Here is a 25,112-nt window from a genome sequence, read left to right as displayed (position 1 = left end):
ACATGCAAATGATATTTGACTATTTCATGTCCAGCTCAGCATTAAAAGTCTCAATTCAAGCTCTGTGTTTTGAACTTCCATCACTTTTGCTGTAGAATTCTTACCAGATTCAGTTCATTTTGTCAATACAAGTTATCTTTATGTTTCTGTCCTCAGGCAACTTCTACATCCTGCCCGGTCAGTTGGACGCTCTGCTGTGCGGGAACAGTTCAGACTCTGGGTGAGTTTGCCGGCCTGCTCCAGCGCCTCTCCTCGTCTGATGGCGCTGAGTCATTTCGGGCCGATGCCTCATTCTCCCCCTCTTCCTCTCTCCTCCCCTCAGCCGCTGCCCGGAGGGCTACACATGCATGAAAGCTGGGATTAATCCAAACTACGGCTACACCAGCTTTGACAGCTTCGGCTGGGCCTTTCTGGCTCTCTTCAGGCTCATGACGCAGGACTTCTGGGAGAATCTTTACATGCTGGTAAAGAAGATCTGTCAACCAGTTCTGTTATTTTTCTCCACATGCGACAGTCTTGCTTTTACTGATGAAATCACCATACAAATCACCCAAGAAACGTTTGATTTTTGTACACACTCAGAATCACGTTTAACACTTTAAGAGTAAAATGTTGCTAAAGATACGATAAGCTCCACACTCCTGCACTAAATCCATCAAATTGAAATCATAAACAGGGACAGAGAACAGCTGAACGAAGCTATAAACACAACAAAATACAAAAATATCTGTACATTAAGATATCTTTTTTTTACATCATGTGTCTTCATTTATTACCAATTTATAGCCATTTCTACAATATTGGTGTCTTGATAGCAAAAATCACAGGACTTAAAGTGAATGTCACATGACCCTTTAAGGTCTAATGTGCTTCTTTTGCTGTTTCTGATAAATTGTTTCCCCCTTTCCAAACATTTTTCAGGTTATCATCTAAGCCAGGGGTGTCACACACATTTTCAAGGTTTTTTTTAATTGTTGTGCACATGGTTGAAACTGTCTGTCTTTCAAAAAAAACAAAAAAATTATTACTGAAATGACCACAATTTCAGCATAAAGACAGTGTTAATGAAACCTTCTGGTTTTTCCAGACAAATTTCGTTGTACACCTGCGCAATGACAATAAAGTCTCTTATCTGGTCCAAAATACAGTGAAATATCAGAAAAACAGCTTGGGTTTGAGGCGAGTTTCATAGCAGTTTCATGGCAGCATCGCTGATTTGTCAACTCAGATCACAGCGTTGTGTTGTTTCCGCAACTCTGAAGAAATTTGTTAAAAAAATTGATGCTTCCTTGGAAATTTGTAATTTGTCTCACTGCTTTGGCGACCGGATTGGAGCCTCCTGCAGGCCGGTTTTTGGCCCACTGGAATTATGTTTGACACCCCTGATCTGAAAAAACCGTGATACCAGTAAAGCAGAATTTGGATTTTCATCATAACTGTGTTGGTTTAAAATGTGCAGTACTGCTATAAAGATTACAGAAATTAGAGAGAAATAATTGGACAGCAGCAGATTTTCTGAGATATTTCTCAGTGCGTGGAGCCGTTTCTTCCTCGAAACCTGAAAATGGTGGCTGTTTTCAGTGCTGCTCCGTGTCGTTCTGCTGCTCCTGCTCGAACCCGGCCCGCTGCCGCCCTGTCTGCCTGTCAGGCTGCTCCTCGCTGAGCCGCCCTGAAATGGAGGAGACACTCGTGCCTCCACCGCTTACAAAGGCCGAGTGGGAGGAAGGAGGGAGGCATGAAATATTAACAGCTCGGGATCACAGTATGGCCACCGAGACAGACGAGACCTGATGAGATCTGAAGGGAGCGTCCCTCCACGTATTCATAGTTTGCTGCACACTTCCGCTCTCATTGCATCGTGTGTGTTTGGACTATTTATTACAGCTGTGTAGAATTTAAAATGCAAAGTAAATAACTACTGGTAGTACTTTTCCTCTCTTTCCACACGTAGCGTCATTTGGACCATCGTATGGCGTCGTAACGCCACTCTGCTGTTCTCACTGTAAATGTTATGCTGCATACTCTTTTCAGCGCTACATGCTGAGTGGATTCATTATTTATGTGTGAGGGAATTTCACTTTTCCATCTCAGGCAGTCGTCAGGTTTTCTCTCCGGTCCCTGAATGCAGCATTTTAGAGGGGAAATCCTAAAGGAGCCTCTGAGTGTGTATGATAGAATTCCTGTTTTTAAATCTGTGAACGCAACCGCATCAAAAATTGAGAAATCAGTTAGCATTAAGAAGTGGTCCGAGTTTTCCGGAATGTTCTGTCTGCTGGTGTCCAAATCCAAGAGATTCTTTGGTTATACAGAGTCTTAAGTATTTAAGTGTCTCTTCTGTTCTTTCTCTGTCCTGATAGACCCTGAGAGCTGCAGGAAAGACCTACATGATCTTCTTCGTCTTGGTGATCTTCGTGGGCTCGTTCTACCTGGTGAATCTGATCCTGGCTGTGGTGGCCATGGCGTACGAGGAGCAGAACCAGGCCACCATGGAGGAGGCCCAGCAGAAGGAGGAGGAGTTCAAGGCCATGCTGGAGCAGCTCAAGAAACAGCAGGAGGACGCACAGGTTGGCTTTTTTTTGTCAGAGATGAAACTATTCCCCAATCGTGCCTAGACGTCTTTCTGACTTCACTCGTGCGGCGTCGTCCCGGCAGACTGCTGCCATGGCGACCTCCGCCGGCACGGTGTCGGAGGACGCGGTGGAAGACGACGGAGGAGGGCGTCTGTCCTGCAGCTCGTCCGAGATGTCCAAGCTCAGCTCCAAGAGCGCCAAAGAGCGGCGGAACCGCAAGAAGAAGTGGCGTCAGAAGGAGCAGGAGAAGGAGAAGGGCGACAGCGAGAAGTTCGTCAAGTCAGAGTCGGACGACGGCAGCAAGCGGAGCCGCTTCCGCTTCCCCGATAACCGCCTGGGCCGAAAGTCTTCCATCATGAACCAGGTGAGGGGAGGAAGCTCCAGTCCACTTCTGCTCTTTTTCAGTTCATTTTCTTTGCAGATAGATGTGTTTTAATCTCAGTGAGAAGCTAATAGAGATCAGTCAATCATGTGGCTGCAGGAATCGATATTTTGTTCTTTTTGTGTCGGATCTGAAACCGGCGGAGTCGCTGTTTGCTGGTACAGCGGGGAGATATAAGAGCCAGTCGTGTCCAGCTGCTGAATTATTCACAGTGATTACATGAATGTTTCAAAGGGAGGCAGAGGAGCTTTGTTAAAGCCTCACTTGGGCTCTGTTGGAGCTTATAACTTGTTTAGGGTACAGTGTTTACAAAAAGAGACAACAGCGCACGGCGGCCTTGCTGAATGTAACCTCCACTGCACACACTCTGATTTTTTGCTGTCAAACGTCGTGATTTTACCTAAACTTGTGTAAGTCATGTTTGTTCTTGCAGCTATAATAATACTGTGTTTTATACGCATGTTATCCTGCTTGTGGTTTCGCTCGCCTGTGTGTGTGTCCGTGTCCGTGTGTGTGTGTGTGTGTGACCTTCACAGTGTAGGATCTCACTGACCTAATTATGCACGACTCTTCATAAAGTCACGTGATCGCCCCTCCTCGTCAGGGAGAAAGTATCCCGGTCGCATTCAGTTTCTGACAGATGTTTTCCTCCACCTCGACCTCCAGAGCTGATGACGATCAGCATCAGAGCGCCGCCGCCACCGGCGCTAGTTCACAAGCTCTCTGTCTCACACACCTTGTCTTTCCTCTGCCTCGCCCCCTCCAGTCGCTCCTGAGCATCCCGGGCTCGCCCTTCCTGTCCCGCCACAACAGCAAAAGCAGCATCTTCAGTTTCAAGGGGCGCGGTAAGGACGTGGGCTCGGAGAACGAGTTCGCCGACGACGAGCACAGCACCGTGGAGGAGTGCGAGGAGCGCCGCGGCTCGCTCTTCAGCCCGTACCGGCGGAGCAGCTACAGCGGCTTCCACGGAAAGAGGAACAGCACGGTGGATTGCAACGGCGTGGTGTCCCTCATCGGCCCCGGGCCCGGTGGACGCCTTCTGCCTGAGGTGAAAATAGATAAGGCAGCTACTGACGAAAGTGTAAGGAAGTCAATGAGTAGACCTATCTAGGCATGGCCCCCCTCTCGTCCGTTACGTTTCTTTCCGGCTCTCTATCCTCTGTCATCTTTGCAAGTCCGTATGTATCTCTTGGCTAAGCGCTGGCGCCTCCCCTCCCCCAGCCCCCGCAGTGTATGCTGCCCTCCGACAGTAGGCAAAGGATGGAAATATGAGACATAATCAGGGTAAATATACTGGAACCAGCCCGGCTCTAGGTAGATTAGTGATACTGGGTCTGTCAGTGACTTCCAGATGATCATGCTGTTTGAACTGAATGATGTATTTTTGCAGGTTTTTGCAAATATCAGTTTTATTCATATATGTTCAGCACCCACATTACTTCACAGCTAAGATTCCATTAATCCGCTGCGTCCTGATTGGCCCATACATACATCAAAAGCTGATACACAGTTTTAAAAGTGTGACGTTGTAAATCTATCTATCTAATGATGTGTTAACATGCTGCAGTGTGTTGATGTCTTCCTCCAGGCATCCAGGTCCTCTGCTAGCCTGTGTGGGTAGATCTACAGTAGGAGGCGGAGGAAACAGAGGGAACCAGCACTGTAGAGCCACACACATTTATATCTGCGTTCTCAGTTCCCTGATTAGAAGTCACACGCATATACACACACAAAGACACACACACACACCATGTTATCAGGCCTTTTTAACAGATACCTAAAGAAACAAAGGAGGGCTGCTGTCCTTGTCTGTCTTTACCTTTCTCTGTTCTCCAAACTCTCCCTGGTCAACATTAGCCAAATAGTTGTGTCTCATTCTAGTTAGCATGGTAGAGTTAAACCGTCAAACGGTCCGAGCATGAAGTAGAGTAGTGGAACAACGGCTATGATGTCTGTAACCTCCTCTCCTTCTTTTTGACTTGGAGCATGCTTGTGCATGACAACTGGATGGACCTGAACTACCTGCCTCCATTTGACCTCGTTACGATGCTCTTGACTTGATGGTTGCAATATAAATTGTATGGTTTCAAAGTAGGAAGATACATCAAGCAACAATTCGCAAGTGACTTCAAAATGGCCATATTTGGGAGACATTTTGTAAAATAGCCTGATAATTATATTGCAATGGCAGCAAAGCCTCCATTATTGCATGACAGGACTGAAAATGCATTCATGCAGAAGCAGTTCTCCCTGCACACTATCTCACATTCCATTTCTTATCTAATTGGGATGAGCTAATTACATTCAAACACATTTAGGTCAAGCAGCCCTGGACCACTGCTCCCACTTTGGCTGAGACCTGCATGCATTTTACAGCATACACACATCTTCCTTGAAACCAGCATTGAGATAGAAAAGAATGAAACACGCCCCCACCCTCAATCCCCCCCCCCCTCCCCCGAATCTCAGCCTCGACTACTTTCTCCTGCCAATGCTGTTGTGCACTTCCCTCCACCGGCCACGGTGGTGATGTGGGATGGTGTTCATGTCCTCTCCATGGGTGCTTGATTCTTCCTCTCCTCCTGACAGCCCACTACTGAGGTTGAGGTGAAGAAGAAGCTGTCGGGCTCCCTGATGGTGTCTGTGGACCAGCTCAATACCTCCTTTGGGCGGAAAGAGCGGGCCAACAGTGTCATGAGCGTCATTACCAACACACTAGTGGAGGGTACTGCCACTTTAACCCAGCTATTTAACCTGCTCTCTCATTATTCTTTAACTAGGGCTGCTCTCATTGTTTACTTTGACATGAATTTCCTGCTTATCTGCTTTGCATATCCAAAAGTACCAGATACATACAATTTTTTCCTGTCATATTTGATCATTGCATGCAGTATTCTCAAGCAGCACGCCTGTGTTTGGTTTTAACGTTTGATCCGCGCTATGTCTTCAGAGCTGGAGGAGTCTCAGCGCAAGTGTCCGCCATGCTGGTATAAGTTTTCTAACACATTCCTGATCTGGGAGTGCAGCCCCACGTGGATTAAAATCAAGGAAATAGTAAACCTGATAGTCATGGACCCCTTCGTGGACTTGGCCATCACCATCTGTATTGTTCTCAACACCCTCTTCATGGCCATGGAGCACTACCCCATGACCCCGGACTTTGAGGCAATGCTGTCTGTAGGCAATCTGGTGAGTAGAGACTTTTTTGTTTTAAGCTTTTATTTTTATCCTCTTCACTCGTAAAGAATCATCGCTTCCCTGCGCAGCCCGTGCAGAGGTGTTATTTTTGGGACTGTAATTGGCAGCGCTTTCATTGCCTGTTCGCAGTTAAAAGGGAAAAGAAACATTGTCCGACCCTCCCTTTGCTGCTTCCTTGCAACCATGGATGTCTCAATTCCCCACACACATGCACACGCATGTTCCCTGTCCTCCTCCTCCTCCTCCTCCTCTGTCGTTCTCTCCGTTTTCTCTCTTCTGGTTGAGTGGAGCTGCCGTTTGTTTCAGTGGGACCGGCCTGCCGCTCTGCTGGTTGGTTGACTGGTGGGAGGCCTGCATTAATATTTCATGGAGCCTGATCGATGAACAGCTCTAAAATGGTGCCTGAATCATGGCCCAGATAACTCAACCTGGCTGTTTTCACTATAACTCTGTTTTCTTTCTTTTCATTTTTTTTTTCATTGAGGAATGTGAGTCGATCTCAGCACTGTTTGTCGACTCTGTACACTTTATTACAGCCTCCTATGAAGAGCTGGGTTTATAAATGATACACACACCAGTCTATTGGTGCTGATCAACCCTTTATTTTAGGCATATGTGTGCATGTATATGTCTAATTTATGACTGAAGCAAGGAGATGGGTTTATTCACCACCAGAAGCGATTTTCAGGAAAGGACAAAAGGGCGGTGCAGGTGAAAAATTCTAGGTGACCTTGATGCAAAGTGAGCTGAGTTCTGGCAACCACACACACACACACACACACACACACACACACACACACACACACACACACACACACAAATGAAGTTGTGCTGCCTTTTTCTATTTGCCCTCCTGATGAAGCACATTACTCTGCAGTTACTATATAATTAGGTTTTCTTTAACGTCTGTCAGCAAATTGGAAAGAAAAGGGCAGAGCAGTTATTATAAAAGTGACTTTCACTGCCCAACAAGCTTCACCAGAGTTTTGTTAAATCAGTTCAGTTGTTCATAGTTGCTCTCTTTACTCCTTCCAGGTGTTCACGGGGATCTTTGCCGGAGAGATGCTTTTCAAGCTGGTGGCAATGGATCCGTACTACTATTTCCAGGAGGCCTGGAACTGTTTCGATGGCTTTATCGTGACGCTGAGTTTGGTGGAGTTGGCTCTGGCTGACGTGGAAGGCCTCTCTGTGCTGCGGTCATTCCGTTTGGTAAATACACATTTATTTATTCATAGATTTATTCATAGTTAGCATGTAAACATTCATGAAGCCTGCACATCCTCTGCTTGGATCTCCTGAGAGTGAAGCCAAACTCTGATGAACACACCCACCTTAAAGGAACATATAGAAGTTGGAATTTTTAATATAAAGATCAAGAGGCAGAGATTTTACATTCTAGAAAGTGTTTTTATTAACTTCAGATCACTATTTATCAATCTCAGCTCCGTTGATTCGAATAAAACTCACCCGTCCCCCTCGTTTCCTCCGCTCCACCACAGCTGAGAGTGTTTAAGCTGGCTAAGTCCTGGCCCACCCTCAACATGCTGATTAAGATCATCGGGAACTCGGTGGGAGCGCTGGGTAACCTCACTCTGGTGCTGGCCATCATCGTCTTCATCTTCGCCGTGGTGGGCATGCAGCTGTTCGGAAAGAGCTACAAGGACTGTGTGTGCAAGATCTCCCTGGACTGCGAGCTGCCCCGCTGGCACATGAACGACTTCTTCCACTCCTTCCTGATCGTCTTCCGGGTGCTGTGCGGCGAGTGGATCGAGACCATGTGGGACTGCATGGAAGTGGCCGGCCAGGCCATGTGCCTCATCGTCTTCATGATGGTCATGGTCATCGGTAACCTGGTGGTGAGTGTCTGAAGCCGGGCGGTTTGAAGAGTCGCTCTTCATTCTTTATATCAGACAGGGAGAAGAAGCGTCCACCCATTCGGTTACCATTCCTTTGCTTTCTGTCTGAAGGTGTTGAACCTGTTCCTTGCCTTGCTGCTGAGCTCATTCAGCGCCGACAACTTGGCCGCGACGGACGACGACGGCGAGCCCAACAACCTGCAGATCTCCGTCATGCGCATAAAGAAAGGCATCGCGTGGATCAAGGCGAAGGTCCGGATCCTGGTGGCCAGCCTGCTGAAAAAACCGCCGATGGAGGACGAGCAGAAGCCCTTGGATGACATGTACGACAAGAAGCTGAACTGCATTGCCAATCACGCCGGGGTGGACATCAACCGCGACCTGGACTACGCCAAGAACGGCAACGGCACCACCAGCGGCATCGGCAGCAGTGTGGGGAAATACATGATCGACGAGGACCACATGTCGTTCATCCACAACCCCAACCTGACCGTCTGCGTCCCCATCGCCGTGGGAGAGTCCGACTTCGAGAACCTCAACACCGAGGACTTCAGCAGCGAGTCGGACAACGAGAACAGCAAAGAGGTCAGTGAGACGACGGACGCCAGCCCGGCACAGAGAACGGCGAAGCCAGGGCTCTTTGTCACGTGTGAATAATAACTCTCCACGTGTTGTTTTGTCATCGGTAATCCTCAAATACTCCGTTAAGTAGTGGGCCTGGCTGGAATCTCTGCTCTGCTCAGACTCTAATATGACTCCATTATTTAATAGAGGCAGGCAGGCAGTGAGGGCGAGCGGATCCCTGCTGATGCATTTGGACGAAATCCATTTAAAATGCTTTCAGAGCAGAAGAACTTAGATTTCATATTTCATTTCAGTGTTCTCACGGACGATACGATGACGCGCTCACAATCCTGACGTCTGTCTCAGTGTGGTAAAAGCATTGGGCGTCTTTTAAACATCGAGCTAATTCTGTTTGGAAATACGTTGCTAAAGATATCAGCTCCTCGCTCTGCAATTAAAGCTGTAATTTTTCACTCAGGCTCTGATTAACGGTTTGTGCATCTGTGTGCATTCATGGCTGCACGCCTCCGTGCGCTCCGGTGCTGTGCTCACACACGTCTGCTTCGCCTGCAGCTGGACGACACCAGCTCCTCGGAGGGCAGCACCATCGACATCAAGCCAGACGTGGAGGAGGTGGTGGTGGTGGAGACGGTGGAGGAATACATGGAGCCGGAGCCGTGCTGGACAGATGGTGAGACCGGTGACACCTCTGCTCCGTTTACCCCCCCCCCCCCCCTCCCCTGGGCCGAGCAGAAACCAGGGGGCGGCGGGGTGAAGGACACTCTCATTATGAAGGGCCGCTCACCCGTGGTGACTCCATTTATCAGTCTGACGCTCACATTAAAACGCCGACAGATGGGAGCAGTTACAGACACATATTTTTATTTTTGAAATAAGGTGATGGAAAGAACAAAAAAAAAAACCCTTTCTCTTTCATCTCCACATTAATTGTTGAGTATTCCAACTTTGCATAGTTTATGTCTGATAAAAATAATAAACCTGCAGCCTGGTTCTGCTCTGATCCCGAAGCAGGCGAGGTGATTAGACTCTCTTGAAACTATTAAGTCTTTGAAGTGGAATCAGCTCTCAGGACTGAATCCTGTTATGAATATTTTATCTCATCTGCTCTGGCGTTGGCTTCGTTAAATGCCGTCTCTCCTCCCTCGCGTGTCCTTCAGCTTGTGTCGCCAAGTACAAGTGCTGCGATGTCGATATCACGATGGGGAAGGGCAAGAACTGGTGGTTCCTGAGAAAAACCTGCTACCTGATCGTGGAACACAACTGGTTTGAGACCCTCATCATCTTCATGATTCTCCTCAGCAGCGGTGCACTGGTAAGGACGATCGAGTGACCTCTGTGCTGCAGAACTGCTTCTCAAACACGTCTAGTTCTACCACTATAAGTACAAAGACTGCTGCGAATCCACCGTGTCTCTCGTGAGGTTTGTGGAAGCAGTTGACGCCCAGCAGATTTTTTTTCTTTTTTTTTTTCTTCCTATAAATCACTGTTAGTCATCAGCTCTCTACAGGGCCTCAGTGCTGTGCACAATTTCATTAGCGGAGCCGTAAATCATCCCCTGTAATATTTCTGTCTGTCCCGTCTGCCCGCAGGCCTTTGAGGATGTGTACATTGAGCAGAGGAAGAACATTCGGATCATTCTGGAGTACGCCGACAGGGTTTTCACCTACATCTTCATCCTGGAGATGTTGCTGAAGTGGGTCGCCTACGGTTTCGTCAAGTATTTCACCAACGCCTGGTGCTGGCTGGATTTTTTCATTGTGGATGTAAGTCTGCCTCCTGTTCCTTTCCTTGCGTGTCCCAGGCAGGATTTGTCACTTGTTTCTGAACCACACCCAGTGCAACAGCAGCACACACAGATTTATAGCCCCTCCGATGCTAATTCCTGCAGCTTTTTGCTGCCACAGTTAAGTGGTTCTTTGGCGTTGCTTTCCTTAGAGTAATTCACACGTAGCATTCACCTCGTCCCTCTGGTAAATAACGACTTTAAGCTCAGCTGTTGCTCTTGCTGTCTGTTGGGTGTGGTTACGTTTGAAAGGTCAGGCCATGAATTAAAAACGTGCTTGCATTAGGTGAGAGCGCATGTTGTCTACGAATTGAGAAGCTTTGTTTAATTCACTCGTTTTCACGGACAGTGTTTTACAGGACTGCGCTGCAGTCTGTCCGTATGAAGTGAACACATGCCTCAGTTACCTTTTACAACTTAACAACTGGATTTCTTCTTCTCTGAGAGGCTTGAATATGTAAAATTAAAGATTGACCTCTGATACAAACCAGAAACATTTTGCAGATTTCTGCCTATTTTGGAGATATAACTCAGCACAGATTTAAATAAATGAGAATAAATCACCTAATTATTAATCAACCAATCATATTCAAGTTGTGCTCAGAGCGACGTGTCAGAGATGTTTCTGTAAAGCTGTCTCTGCCTGTGTTTCTGACCTGTACGATGTTGGATCAGTGCCTTTGTCCTCTCTCTCTGTGTACTGCTCTGCTCCTTTGTGTCGCTCAAGTCTGAAAGTCCAGAACGGGGATTCATGACTCTATTCTCCGGCAGCTGCACGTGCATTGACTTCCATGTTTGTCTTTGGTGTCATGGAGATATCTGTTGCAAACTGGTCAGATATCGTCACCATGTGGGGGAGATAAAGGGGGGGGGGGATTCCAAATTTCCAGTGCATCTGAACTGTGCTTGCATGCTGCCGCAGGTGTTGACATGCAGTGAGCTGCACTTACGAATAGAAGAAGAGTGACCCCGACTTCGGACTTTCTCCTTGAATTAACCACCTCTCCGCAGTGTCCAACACCTCAGCCAATACCCGTGAATGGACTCCTATCAATGGCCAGAGGATGCCATGTTGAATTCATGATGAACTCCGGTTCTTCTGACCGCCTGCAGCAAACACACAGCACAGACATCGCAGCACGTAGACCTCCCACAACACCGCACGCTCTACATTTTCATGCATTTTGAAGAATCTGCAGTGCAAAACTACTTTGAGAACTGCAGCAGCTATCCTTACACACATAGAACACGTGATGCTTCTTCCCACTGACGCCACGCTGCACGGTGCTGACTCTGGTCATTGCCACCGCAGACTCCCTCCCTGTGCTGCAGGTGTGTTGTGTAGCCAAACACACACTCGGCGCTTTGTCTCCCAGCTTGTGACCAAGTTACTAAAAAAAAAAAAGTGTCGTCCCTCCTCCCTCCTCCTTTCCCCGCCCTCCTCTCGTGTCCTCTTTGGAAGTGTAACCTCGGGAATGTGGTGGTTTTGTGCTGAGATGTAATGATGGTGGGTGACAGGCGGCTGGCGGTAAGTTTGGTCTTCACTGGCGCTCCCCCTAAAAAAAAAAAAAAAAAAAAAAAAAGACTTAAAAAAAACCCAAAGCTGTGCTTGATGAGTCTGGGCTGTGTTGTGGCCTGACTGCAGTCCTGTGTTGTGGGAATGAGAATCATTGCCTCGGACTCAGACCAGGGGCGGAGGCACCATCATTAGTCCGGCCTGTGTTTCTCTCTCATTGTGAATTTGCTTGACTCTCTGTACGAACGTGTTCCTCCTCATTTCCCATTATTGTATTATTCTGTTTCCATCTGACTTGTACGTTTCTGATTTTTCATTATGAAAATGTCTTTTTTTATGGGTTTATTACGCCATTGGTCAGAAATGTGTTGTTGAATCAGTTCACATCTGAATCATCTCATGATATATGAATGAGTGTAATTCAGCTTCAGGAATTAGAATCTTGTATTTTCTGTATTGTCTCAGTTTATTTAATGACAGAGCAGTCAGAGGAGGTCATTCTTGGCCAGCAGTGTTACTGAGGAGTGTGAACAGGAGGCTGATAGGTGTCATACTCCACTCATCTTTCTTTTTCACTCAGGTTGCTATCATTGTCTTTGTTGTGTTTCTTCCCTTTGTTTTTAGTTGCTTTTATTTCTGTTGCGTTTGTGCTGTCGTCATCATGGGATCACAGCCCCAGATGTCATTGGCCTTGCCTTGCAGAGCTCTGTGAGAAGGACGTTGAGACACTGAGGTGGCAACCACACAGCTGGCCCAGCGGGGGGGGGCCAGGCACCCCAAAAGGGGCCCTCCAAGGGGTCGGGCTGAAGGTGACAATTACCCCAAACACTGTAGCTTAGATCAAGGCAAAATCTTCATTTTACTGTCTTCATATCAGGATAGAGGGCCAAGGCCAGTCTTTAAACACCAGGTGGTTCTTGGCTCAGTGGATGAACAGGATCCGGCATTAATGCTCCTTTACATGCATTCCTTTCGTTTTGCCGTACTCAATCTTGAGATGGCTCCAATGCGTTCCCTCTCAGTCTGTGCTGATAAACGGCATCAGTCAAAATGAAGATTTTGCCTCTGTTAAAAAGAAAAAAAAAAAAAAAAAAAAAAAAAACCTCCCTCCGTGACTTTGGTAAGCTTTGAATGTTGTGTACTTTCTGCGGTGAGTTTGACCGGTTGGTGTCGGTGGCTGGTTGGAGGTGCTTTCACATGTGTTTATTGTTGATATTTTACCTTGTCTGTGAGGAACTGGTGCTCCTTCCGTTGTCGTCCTCCCAGCCTCCGAGCCAAAGAAAAAACACTGCAGTCAAGAGCAAACAATCAATCCATTCATTTCCATTTCGATTCGTGGGGTTGAAGCGGTAAACGCTGTTAAAGCTGATTCAACCTCGTCTCTGTGCTGCAGCCTTTAGTGGCCATTCGGGACACAGCCAGGTGGCTCCGTCAGGCTGAGTCCATGCTGCACTTCTCAGAGCATTAGTGCATCTTATTGACCACACTTCCCAGTGACCATTTCCCCCTGGGTCAACGGTACGATGCTGAGCGTCATTATAAAGCCATAACCGCAGCCGCTTCCTTTAAATTCCACATTGATTGAAGTCTTCGCTGCACATTCATCAGGTGAACATGAATGAATGTAGATGCAGGTTTCCTGATGAAGCTTGTCTGCAGGGACATGGCGGCGGCGGCGGCTGCTGGACGCCACCGGGGCTGCACCAGTCCCTCTGAGGTTGTGTGCTGTTATTGTTAACTGTGTGTAACTCGACTGTACTCTGTGCAATTTTGTCCTTTCAGTGCCATCCAGTGCTAATAACTATATCCGGTGTGCCCTTAACCTCCATCCCTGTTTCTCGTGTGTGTTTGATGTGACTGTGGCTCTCCTCTATGACTCTCAATGATTTTGATGTCTGAGAAAGAGAAATGGCAAAATGACACACCTGTACATGTTTACTTGTATTCTTTCTCTTAGGTTCCGTTAGTTTGTCTGTCTTAAATTAAATGGGATTTTATGCCTCAGCCCGAGAGCGACAAGGAGAGACAGTGTTAGAGGGGCAAGGGTAAGGCTCTCAAGTCTGTTGGGTTTTTATCGGCTTCTACAGGGTAACCTCGCTTCTGCCCTCCCTCCCCAAAACCTCCTCCTCTGCTCTTCCAGTCCCTTTGCTTGTATCTTTACTAAATCATGTAGCACTCTTTTCTGCCTAATATACCCTCTATTTGAGTTTTATGTCTCTCTCTCTTTCTCTCTCTCTCTCCCTCTCTCTCTCTCAATCACAAATTTCTTTGCAGGTACAAAGGACTTTTCACATCTCGTCAACTGCCCCAAATAACAGACAAACAATCCCTATGGCCTACTGCTACTAAAAAAAAAAAAAAAAAACACACACACATAAAACCTATACTAAACATTGACCTTCTCTCTCAGTGTATATACATGTATAAATGCAATATTATACATGCATATACATGCATAGATTTATGTGTGTATGTCAAGCAACTCTCCGCCTACCCCAGGGCCGTCTCTCTTCCCTAGTGAATATTCTCACTTCTAACAGTTTGGAACCTCTTTTGCTTCTCTGTTTTTGTGTAGGTGTCTATAGTCAGCCTTGTAGCTAATGCGCTGGGCTACTCCGATCTAGGGCCCATTAAATCACTCAGGACACTAAGGGCCTTGAGACCCCTCAGAGCCTTGTCACGTTTTGAAGGGATGAGGGTAAGATCCAAAGCTAAGCAGCTGATCCTTCCGCATGCCCATTCAACAGTTTAAAGCATGCTAGAACTGATCTAAAAACAAACTAAGAGGACACAAAAAAAAAAAAAAAAAAACCTCCCAAGTATTGGGGGATTGTTTTTAACAATAAAATGAAAGCCAAAAAGTCACCTTTCCATGCGCAATCCTGTACCATGCCTTTGTTAGAGCGAAAGAATAAGTCATGATGCAGCTGGGAGACTGAGTAAAGTAACAGAAAACGTTGTGTTGCCAGCAGGGTGAAATACATTTCAATTGAATTTCACGAAAAAGAATCAAAACTCAAATTCATTTGTCTGATGGTAAATTTTACCCAAAGACTAACAGAAGTATATTTTTCACAAAGCTGCCTCATCACACAAGTGACAAACTTCCAAGTTTTGAATACTTCCTTTTACTTTGTTTCTTCTGGATTGGCCAAATTGAATGTGGAATTGGTCAAAGCTAACCCAACGTACATGCCATCTCATAGAGCATTCAGATCAACAACTTCCTGTTCATTTGGCCTGATTCTCAACCACTGCTTTCAATTGAGACCCCCTCCCCCTCCCCCCTATCCTCTCCTCCACCTGCCCCCTCCACTGCTCCCATAACCCCCCCCCTCCCCGACTCACATCATCCCTCAGTCGACCAACAACCAGCAGGAACCGGGAAGCTGCAGGACATTGAAGCCTCGGTCAAACCAGTCACTCTAAAACTGTTGGCGGCGGCCGAGGGGAAGGCGCTGGTGTTTTTAAGAATCAGTCCCTCTGGGTGTTCCAGCCGTCTGATTGGTCGCCTCTGTGACTGGAGGTAGTAGCAGGTTGCACCTGGTTGTTGTCGCCCTGTCGTCCTCCTCTACCTCTCTCTCTCTCTTCCCCTCCTTCTCCTTTCCTGGTGTCATTCTTCTTTCCTTCTCACTCTCCATAAACCGCCCTTCAGTCTGAACCTTTTCCTCTCCACCCACACTGTGCAGCTCCACCCCAGACCTCCACCCTTCGTCCCTCCCCCTTCCTCTCCCTCCACTCCTCACTCCACCTCGACCCGGTTCGGCCGGGCCGGACCGCTGGAGGGTCACCGCACTCTCTCCTGCTTGTCCAGGATCTTTCTGCATCAGGGACTGAGACAGAAACCACACACTCTCGGTGTTGTGGCCTTGGAAGGAAAGTATTTGTTAAGCTTCTGCCAGCGCCGGCTCTTCAGCTCTCGGTCTGCCAGGCGTCCATCCTGGAGCCAGCGTCTTCATGTCGATTTTTCATAAAACTGTAATCAGTAAATTAAATTAAAAAAAAAAAAAAAAAAAAGTTTTTTCGTTCCTTTGGGAAAGCTGGCAGAAGCTTAGTAAATATGCTAGGCTGCCATTTCACACAAGGCATTACTGCTGTCATGTCATGGCACCACACACTGTAGTGCATACAGCAGGGCCTGGCTTCCTGTTGCCTTCCACTCCCACAGGAAGTGAAACTGGGAGGCAACAAAGGGCCCAGTTCAACTCTCACTTTGAGTTCTGGGCGGGCGGCGGCCCGTAGGTTGGACCTGCACGTCAGCGTTCGGACAACACTCTCAACCCTACACAGACAGTGTGTCGCTCCCCGTTAGCACGTCCCAAAAATGACAGACCAGCAGGATGAGAGGATGAATTGACTTCCATTTAATACCATGTGGAAAAAAAACAAATTGGACTCAGCAAAGCGTCATTCATTGCAGATATCCAGTGACTAAAATATGATGTTTCTGCATCATATTTTGTGTTTTTAGGCCCTGGATTGTCTCCATGGATGCTGTCGTGGAGGCTTCACTGAACTTTTAAAGGCTCGCTCAAACATTTTTGACTTAAAAGTTGTTGTCATTTTTGGGGTTGGACACCATGGCACATTTGCTTCAACAGAGCTTATTAATGCCAGTACCAGTGCCCCAATGAATGGACTCATTCGGCGGGTGTACGTGGTCAGAGAGGCGAGGGTGGCCCAGCAACGCAAAGGGAAACTAAACGAGGAATTTGATCCTGCTGTATCAATCTTTACTACAATGTCGATGTTCATCAATTGAGTGACCATTTTGTTTGAACTGCAAATGAAAATTCGAGGCCAAAGCAATGTATAAATGAATAGGGAAGTACCTGAATGGAGAGATGACACCGTAAGAAAGAGATTCTGGAGAGTTAGAATGCTGAGAACTTTTGCATCCCCACTGGTTGAGTTTTGCGGCACGAGACATCGCAAACCCCCAACGCAACTGGACAGCGCCGAGCGAGCAGTGCAGCTTCAATTGGACACATTGCACTGCTTAACATGCAATGACTGTGGGCTGTTCTGACTTTCTACTTTGCTCTCTCTTTCTCTTAACGCTGCTTCGTAAACCCAGTCTTAGTTCTGCAAGCAATGCATTGTACAGGAATGACTTCATCCTTAGCCATTTCTTTCTGCAGCTGCAGAGCAAATCCCCCCTTTTCCTGGCGAACCTGCTGAAGTTTAAGATAAACTAAAGAATTTAAAAGAAAAATCACAAGAATTTGGAATTTTGGGGTGTTATTTATTTCTTTTTTTTTTTTTTCAAGAATTCACTCTCAAACCCCTGCTACTTCAGTTGCTTGTATCCAACCTGTGACACATAATCTCGCCATCTCGTCTCACTTACGTACGTTGGATGGTAAACAAGTAGTCAGACGCCCAGACGAGCACGTCAGCATCAGAATGGCTCGTCTGACGCGCGAGCAGGCAAAGCTTCAGCCATGATCTCCTTAGCCGCGATCTCTCTATCCACACATTTCTCTATTTATTTATGTATTGATTTGAGCGGTTCTTGAGATTGCACAATGCCATGTAACACGCATGTATTATAATTGCCGATGCACATTATGCATTTTTGAAAGCCATTTTCCCTCTTTCTGAGAATGCTTTCCACACAGCATGGCCTAAATATTTTTTTTTTCTTTTAAACAACGAATTTTTCAAAGTGGATAAATTTCAACATGAATTCAAGCAAGAGTCATTTTCTCAGCGAGTGCACTGACACCACTGTGGGAGAAAGAAACTGCGATTTGTAATCCTCTCTCCATATTAAAAAAAAAAAAAAATTAATAGAGAGATTTGATCATTTTCCACCCCACATTTGATTTTTTTCCCCCCTGGTTCTAATGAGTCGTGCACACGCTGAGAGAATCGCGCTCCAGAGCTCCTCCCTGTCTGTTTGTAACGAGGAGGGAATATGGCTCCATAAAACGAGTCTGCCAAAGACGTGCATGCTCAGCTGTCTGCCTGAGAGCTGCTGGTCGGCCTGCCTAACACTGGTAGTGAGCGGTTCACTATGTGCTGAGCTTATTACTGGCAATGATAAACCTGTGGGGAGTCAGACTGGGTGGGTAGAAAGGGTCTAGCTTTTTGGGGTTGGGGGAGGAATTTTACCTTATTTGTTAATGGGGGGAATTTATGATAAAGAGTTTAGCTGTATTAGATGTAATGACTGTCTGGGGTGGGAAGAGTCGTCACTTCATAATGGTATGGCAAACACTAACAAGTTTTTTTTTTTGTTTTTTAAATGAACTTTTGGGAACTTTTCACTGTTTTCACCATTTATGAGGCTCTTGTCAAAAAAGTGTCAATATGTAAACGTATAATGATATAAATGAACAAATATACCCTGAATCCAGAAAAATCAAACATATTTGATCCATTTAAATATGAAATACTGCAACATTCAGCATTCATTGATTCATTTAGTCAAAAAAACAACTTCACTTACCAAACCAGTGTATTGGTGCAGTGGTTAACGCTCACACCTCATACCAACTATGCTGTGGCTGAGTAAACCCACACTATAAAAACCCTAAATGTGTGAATGTGAGTGTGTGAGGCCGTGTGTGTTTGTCCTGTAATAACCTGCTGGCCCGTCAGGGTGTAACCGCGACCCTGAACCGGATGAAGCAAGGTCGAACATGAACGGACTGAGCAATTATTGAACGGCTGTGTTTTATTTCAGCGGCGCGCTGTCAGGTTTTTCCTGTAAACTGTACATGTGAAAGACTTTCATGCCAGCTTTGAGCACAATAGGTAATATTCTACGTTTGTGTTCAGTGACAAACACGTTTTTTTTTTTGATTAAACATAAATAAAACTGTTTCCATTTCAGCAAACCGTATGTTCTAACAGATCTGTCGGCATTAGTGGGAAGATTGAAAGCTAATGGGATGCAGTGGGTTCATATATTGTAGATTGAACATGATGGACGTGCGACTCTTAAAGATTTTTAAATGGGCGTTTTGCCTCGGAGCGTGTGTGTGTGTGTTTGTGCATGAGTGTGTGTTGGAGCAGATCAGACAGCATCCCAGGGTCACGTCAGTAATCAGACTGGGCCCGATGCAGCGAATTGAGCTTCTGCTCCCAAAGCGCCACCTGCAGCCAACACTCCAACGGCATTTTTTCCGACATGGCCTCAGTGTTCTGCCATACCAGTATGCAGTGTCTGACCAGAGGGTTTGACTGAGCAGCTGGTTGGTTTCCTGGTTCTCACACTCTCATGTCCTGTCTTCCCTGGTCTGGTCTAGGTGGTAGTCAACGCCTTGGTGGGTGCCATCCCTTCCATTATGAATGTGTTGCTGGTTTGCCTCATCTTTTGGCTGATTTTCAGTATCATGGGGGTCAACTTGTTTGCGGGCAAGTACTACTACTGTTTCAATGAGACTTCAGAGGAGTACTTTCCTGTCGACGTGGTCAACAACAAGACCCAGTGTCTTGCGCTCAGGGCAGAAAACAATTCTGAGGTCAGGTGGAAGAACGTCAAGATCAACTTTGACAATGTTGGCGCCGGCTATCTTGCCCTGCTGCAAGTGGTGAGAGCGTCACCCCTAATCTCTCCTCTGGCTCCATTTTCTTCACTTTAACTCGGTTTTTATTTTTCACATTTTTTTTTGTGTGCATTTTTTTCTGCACTTCACCAAAATCTCTGTTGTTACTTCAATCCTCATTTATTTTTTTGCTTTCGCAGTTCAATGACGATGCCTATTTTCCCACCTTCATTGTTTTTATCAGTGTGCTTCTCCACACTGTTTTCTTCATCCCTCGTTTCTTTACATGCAAAAGCTGTACCACTGGACAGTCATCAGTTTAAGTATTGTCTTAAGGCTGTCATCAAAATGTTCTTTGCATTATTTCGCCAGTCAATTCAGACGCCGTTTAATCATGTCTCTCTTTTGTAAGGCCACATTCAAAGGCTGGATGGACATTATGTATGCAGCTGTGGACTCCAGAGAGGTAAAGAGCCTGATTGAAGCCAAGGTTAAAGACTGGGAGCAATAAGCTCTCTGACTCTGTTATGGAGAAGCAGTTTGACATGTTGAACTCTGGTGGTGAAATTTAATTGAATGCTTTCATTGGAGTTGCATGTTCCAATTACTGTGACTCTGTGATCAGTGTGCACGTACACACACTGAATAATACTACGCACAAAAGGTAAAACTGTTTATCCACAAACACTTCCTCTGTCATTAGGTTGCCTGCAGATTAGTCCTTGCCTGTGAAAAGCAGGAGGAAAAGCAGTGAAGCAGTGAAATGTTTGTAGTTTTTAGAGCTTCTAACGTCTCAAACTGCAGCTGAAGTTAAAGCTGCTTCTGACAGAAACAGATCAAAACACACATCGCATTTTCTGTATAGGGCCTACATAATAATCAGTGTTTATATACAACATGTGCTCTGTTAAAAAAGAAATGATGTATTCATCTGCCTTTAAACTTATTCGACGTACAAATATTGAGTATAGTATTGTCTAGTGTTTATAATGCCTCGATGTCTTTTCAAAGTTCTCACCATTTTTTTGTTTTTCATTCAAGGTGGAAGATCAACCTGACTACGAAGTGAACATCTACATGTACATCTACTTTGTCGTTTTCATCATCTTCGGCTCCTTCTTCACCCTCAACCTCTTCATTGGTGTGATCATCGACAACTTCAACCAGCAAAAGAAAAAGATAAGAGCTCCTCTGTCTTCAAGTTACGAGATATTTCATTCTATGGTGTCAGAATTTGATTATAATCAAATCTTTCTTTGTCCCTTCACTTTGGAGGTCAGGATATCTTCATGACAGAAGAACAGAAGAAATACTACAACGCCATGAAGAAACTAGGATCCAAAAAGCCACAGAAACCGATTCCTCGACCACAGGTATTTTTTTTTTTTTAGATTCAGTAGGTTATTTCACGCGAGACGGCTGAAACGTCTGGTTCATTCTCATTGTTTTCTCTCACCATCTAGAACAAGATCCAGGGGATGGTGTTTGACTTTGTCACGCAGCAAGTCTTCGACATCTCCATCATGATTCTCATCTGCCTCAACATGGTCACCATGATGGTGGAAACGGACGACCAGTCGGACGAGACGGAAAACGTCCTCTACTGGGTCAACTTCATCTTCATCGTCGTCTTCACCACAGAGTTTCTGCTGAAGCTCTTCGCCCTCCGACACTATTACTTCACCAACGGCTGGAATATCTTTGACGTGGTGGTGGTCATCCTGTCTATTGTTGGTGAGTCACGGAGACAGGAGTCATGGAGCAGGGTGTCGATTTAGTGTCTCTTCCACAAATGAAACATTCTCCTCTTTTTTTTTCCCTTTTTCCTCTCCTCACAGGTATGTTCTTGGCTGATATAATTGAAAAGTACTTTGTGTCGCCCACCCTGTTCAGGGTGATCCGGTTGGCTCGTATCGGTCGTATCCTCCGTCTGATTAAAGGGGCGAAGGGCATCCGGACTTTACTCTTTGCTCTGATGATGTCCCTGCCCGCCCTGTTTAACATCGGCCTCCTGCTCTTCCTGGTCATGTTCATCTTCTCCATCTTCGGCATGTCGAACTTTGGATACGTGAAACACGGAGCGGGTATCGATGACATGTACAACTTTGAGACGTTTGGAAACAGCATGATCATTCTGTTCATGATCACCACGTCGGCCGGCTGGGACGGATTACTGCTGCCGATCCTCAACTACCCGCCGGACTGCGAGCCCAACTTTGAGAATCCCGGGACCTCGGTGAAGGGCGACTGCGGTAACCCCTCGGTGGGAATCTTCTTTTTTGTCATGTACATCATCATTTCTTTCCTGATCGTGGTAAACATGTACATTGCCATCATCCTGGAGAACTTCAGCGTGGCCACAGAGGAGAGTGCCGATCCGCTCAGTGAGGACGACTTTGAGACCTTCTACGAGATCTGGGAGAAGTTCGACCCCACCGCCTCTCAGTTCATCACTTTTGCCAAGCTGTCTGACTTTGCCGATGCACTGGAGCACCCGCTCCGGGTGCCAAAGCCCAACACCATAGAACTAATCGCCATGGACATGCCCATGGTGAGCGGCGATCGCATTCACTGCCTGGACATCCTGTTTGCCTTCACGAAGCGTGTGCTGGGCGACAGTGGTGAGCTGGACATGCTGAGGCAGCAGATGGAGGAGCGCTTCGTGGCGGCGAACCCCTCCAAAGTGTCGTACGAGCCCATCACCACCACGCTCCGACGCAAGCAGGAGGACGTCTCCGCCAGAATTATCCAGAACGCTTACCGCGCTCACCTCATCAGGCGAGGCATCATCTTCAAGCGCCACGTTTTCACTAACAACAAAGTGGAGAACGGAGGGACCAACCAGGAGAAGAAGGAGAGCACGCCATCCACTGCCTCCCTCCCGTCTTACGACAGCGTGACCAAACCTGACAAGGAGAAGCAGGACGACAACAAGGAGGAGTGGGCCCGGAAAGAGAAAGACAAAAACCAAAAAGACGAGTGGGAATCCAAGTGTTAGGATTCAGTGACTCTCAAAATCTAATAAAACACAATGAGATGAGACTCTGAGCCCAAAACCCAACAAATGTAGAAAAAGTGATTGTTTGCAAGTCAGAAAAAAAAAAAAAAATCCCCAACAAAAACAGAGAAAAAAATGTTTACATACTCAAGTACTACTGAGGCAATGTGGTTTCCTTTGTCGTCAAAGACAGCTGAACCAAACACAATCAGTTTACCGTGGAACTTTTGCTGCATAGAGACCGAGTTCGTCGAAACGACGAACGAATACAGAATGAAAAAAAAAAAAACGGTGACTCACAGTGTGCTGGCCAATGGCACACTTTTCTTTTGGGACCAACTGCCACGGCACAGATATCTCTGCTAGATGATTGGAGAAATGCGAATTCCCTGCCGTCGCCACCGCCGCTGCCGCTGCCGCCGCCGCCGCTGCGTGCGGGCCCCTGCAGCAAGCCTGCCATGCTGCCGGACCGAATCACACGGATCCCAGTAGAACTGTACCCACAGTCTAACGGAGGGTCTGTTAACGCCGAGTTTACCATCCTTTGTCAAGAAGAAAACAATAATCAACCAAGCAAGTTTAGCTGTGAAGGAGGGAGGGGGAATCCCAGAACCGTAGACAACAAAGATGTTTTTGTTTGTTTGTGCTGAGTATACTTGCATCTTCACATTATTTGAGCAGCAAAAAAAAAAAAAAAAAAAAAAAGATTACATTTAGCCCATGTCACTGGTCTTTCCATCCCCTCTTTGTTATACTGACATTGAAAAAGACATTTTCTACATGGGCTTTCACACTGACCAGGTCGGGGTCATTAGTCATTGTTTTGACTTGGACTGAAGGAGACTTGCTCAGACCGAGTTCCAGATAAATAATAATTATTGTGCTCGTTCAATGCATAGAAATGACTTGCATGAAGGCATGTTTTGATCAGGAATCATGCATGAGTAATCATAGTCCACAAGACACTAATTCTCAGACCACTGCAGTGGCTTGACTACAAGTTTGAGGCTGTCCACTGGGGAAATTACAAGAACTATCAACGGAAAATGAAGACTTGGGGGTACTTAGAATATTGGAGAATTAGCATTACTACAGTCCCACCCTTCACTAGTTTTACTTTCCAGCCCAAAACCAAAACGTCAGGCGAATGAAAGGTGTAAGCACTCAGAGGCGAAGTCTGTCAGATTAGCCACCAACTCAAAGCAGAAAAGGGTTTTTTGCTGCTCCGAATGTTGTTAGAATAGAAGGAGTGAGTGTTAGAAAGCTGAATATCCTCACGTTGAGGACGCACAGATTCGCAGCTCTGTGTCAGTAGTCCTAATCCAAATCTGGGGCTTGCATCTCTTTGTTTACATGCATCCATCCGACAGTCACTTTTTTTACTTACCTGTGGTCCCTGTGACGGCACTGAGAGCAGGTGAAGTTTCACGCCAAGGAATTCATATCTGGCACCAGTCAGGGTCCGACGTGCTGGAGTGTCAGCAGGTTTCCCCCCCTCACTGCTGTAGTTCCTGCAGAGGGGACAGAATTATGGTCTCAGTTTTTCCTTTTTTTGATTTTTCTTTCAGTGGTTTTTTTTTTGTTGAGCTAGTGGAAGAACTGAAAACTGTGTTCAGGACTAATTCATCAGACAGCACTTCAACTGATTCATTCCATTAAAGTTCCTCTTTTGTACTCTGTCAGGTCCACATCAGAAGTTCCCAGCCAGGGAAAACTGAGGCAACGTTTTTCAGACAATTTGAGTCGCCAGCTTTAGGAAAAAGCCTTGAAGTCCTTCTCTGATGTCCTTGTGATGCAATCATTCTCAGAAAAAGTCTCTGATCAGTGAGAATGACACTGACCATAACAATAGAACCGAGTTAGATTATCACGAGGACATGCCTTGTCGTGCCTAGCATGTGTGGGAGCTGGATGGCCGTGAAGGGCTTGTGCTTTGGACTGTAGAATCAAATGGATTGTGTCTGGTGATTCAGGGAGGTGGATGGATGAATTTAAGAAGAAAAAAAACCCATAACATCCTGAGTGTGGACCAATAAATAAGTGGAGCCCCTCCCTTCAGGGTTTTTGACTGACTGCCATGAGAACTAGAGAGCAACGCGAGAAGGGAGGGAGAGAATCGTGCTTTGGTCTGAGTCAAAGTGCTGAAAGTCCCATGTCTGTCAGTGTATCATTGTGCTTTTGTGGGACCTCTTAAACACTGTGTGGTGTTGGACCCAGGCTCGCACCATCTTTTCACATGTTTGCAGGCTTTCTGATGTTGTCACCTGCTTCAAAAACAATTAGTCAGAGATGGAGGTAGAAAAAGCTAACACTTGCCGTGAAAAAAATTTAATAAAATAAAACATCAGCAGGCCTCACATAGACGCAGCTATGTTGTATAATAAGCTTTGTGGGTGTTTTTCATACAAAATATTAAAAAAAAAAACTGAGGCTTTGTCAAGTGGTAGACAAAACACAACTGCCTCCCTCGGTGTTCTGCCATTTCTTTTCTACACAGGAGTGATGGTCCTTTTTCTAAGTGGATGACTGGACGATGGAATCCGGCATCCACTGTCACACCACTAATGCCATTTTGGTGTGTTTAACACTGCCTGTACCAGAATCCCCTGTACCGACAATAACTGGGGTCTGTTTACAATATGAGGTCTCTGAATCAGTTTGGCTGCTGCACACTGAAACCAAATACATTCCCAATGAGAACCACAGGAGGAGCAACAACGTCATCCAA

The 25,112-nt window shown here is 46.2% G+C and overlaps 1 protein-coding gene across 5 annotated transcripts in view; it reads left to right on the top strand.

Moving 5' to 3' along the window:
* scn8aa (sodium channel, voltage gated, type VIII, alpha subunit a) overlaps positions 1-22,595 on the top strand; it is a 37,937-nt gene extending 15,342 nt beyond the window's left edge. For 3 of the 5 annotated variants that reach the window (XM_030118144.1, XM_030118146.1, XM_030118145.1), the window contains exons 8-27: positions 157-220; positions 323-464; positions 2,358-2,564; positions 2,653-2,934; positions 3,719-4,033; positions 5,542-5,677; positions 5,903-6,141; positions 7,186-7,359; positions 7,650-8,006; positions 8,118-8,591; positions 9,144-9,261; positions 9,749-9,903; positions 10,181-10,354; positions 14,466-14,588; positions 19,147-19,431; positions 19,799-19,852; positions 20,428-20,565; positions 20,655-20,759; positions 20,850-21,120; positions 21,225-22,595. In XM_030118144.1, the coding sequence (XP_029974004.1) occupies positions 157-220; positions 323-464; positions 2,358-2,564; positions 2,653-2,934; positions 3,719-4,033; positions 5,542-5,677; positions 5,903-6,141; positions 7,186-7,359; positions 7,650-8,006; positions 8,118-8,591; positions 9,144-9,261; positions 9,749-9,903; positions 10,181-10,354; positions 14,466-14,588; positions 19,147-19,431; positions 19,799-19,852; positions 20,428-20,565; positions 20,655-20,759; positions 20,850-21,120; positions 21,225-22,384 (4,973 nt within the window). In that variant the 3' untranslated portion in view covers positions 22,385-22,595. The remainder of the gene's footprint in view (positions 1-156; positions 221-322; positions 465-2,357; positions 2,565-2,652; positions 2,935-3,718; positions 4,034-5,541; positions 5,678-5,902; positions 6,142-7,185; positions 7,360-7,649; positions 8,007-8,117; positions 8,592-9,143; positions 9,262-9,748; positions 9,904-10,180; positions 10,355-14,465; positions 14,589-19,146; positions 19,432-19,798; positions 19,853-20,427; positions 20,566-20,654; positions 20,760-20,849; positions 21,121-21,224) is intronic. The other 2 variants (XM_030118147.1, XM_030118148.1) reach the window with 1 other exon arrangement.
* Positions 22,596-25,112: the final 2,517 nt, after the last annotated feature.

The sequence above is a fragment of the Salarias fasciatus genome, chromosome 20 (genome assembly GCF_902148845.1).
Source record: "Salarias fasciatus chromosome 20, fSalaFa1.1, whole genome shotgun sequence".
Classification (NCBI taxonomy): domain Eukaryota; kingdom Metazoa; phylum Chordata; class Actinopteri; order Blenniiformes; family Blenniidae; genus Salarias; species Salarias fasciatus.
This window is presented reverse-complemented; position numbering and strand designations above follow the sequence as displayed.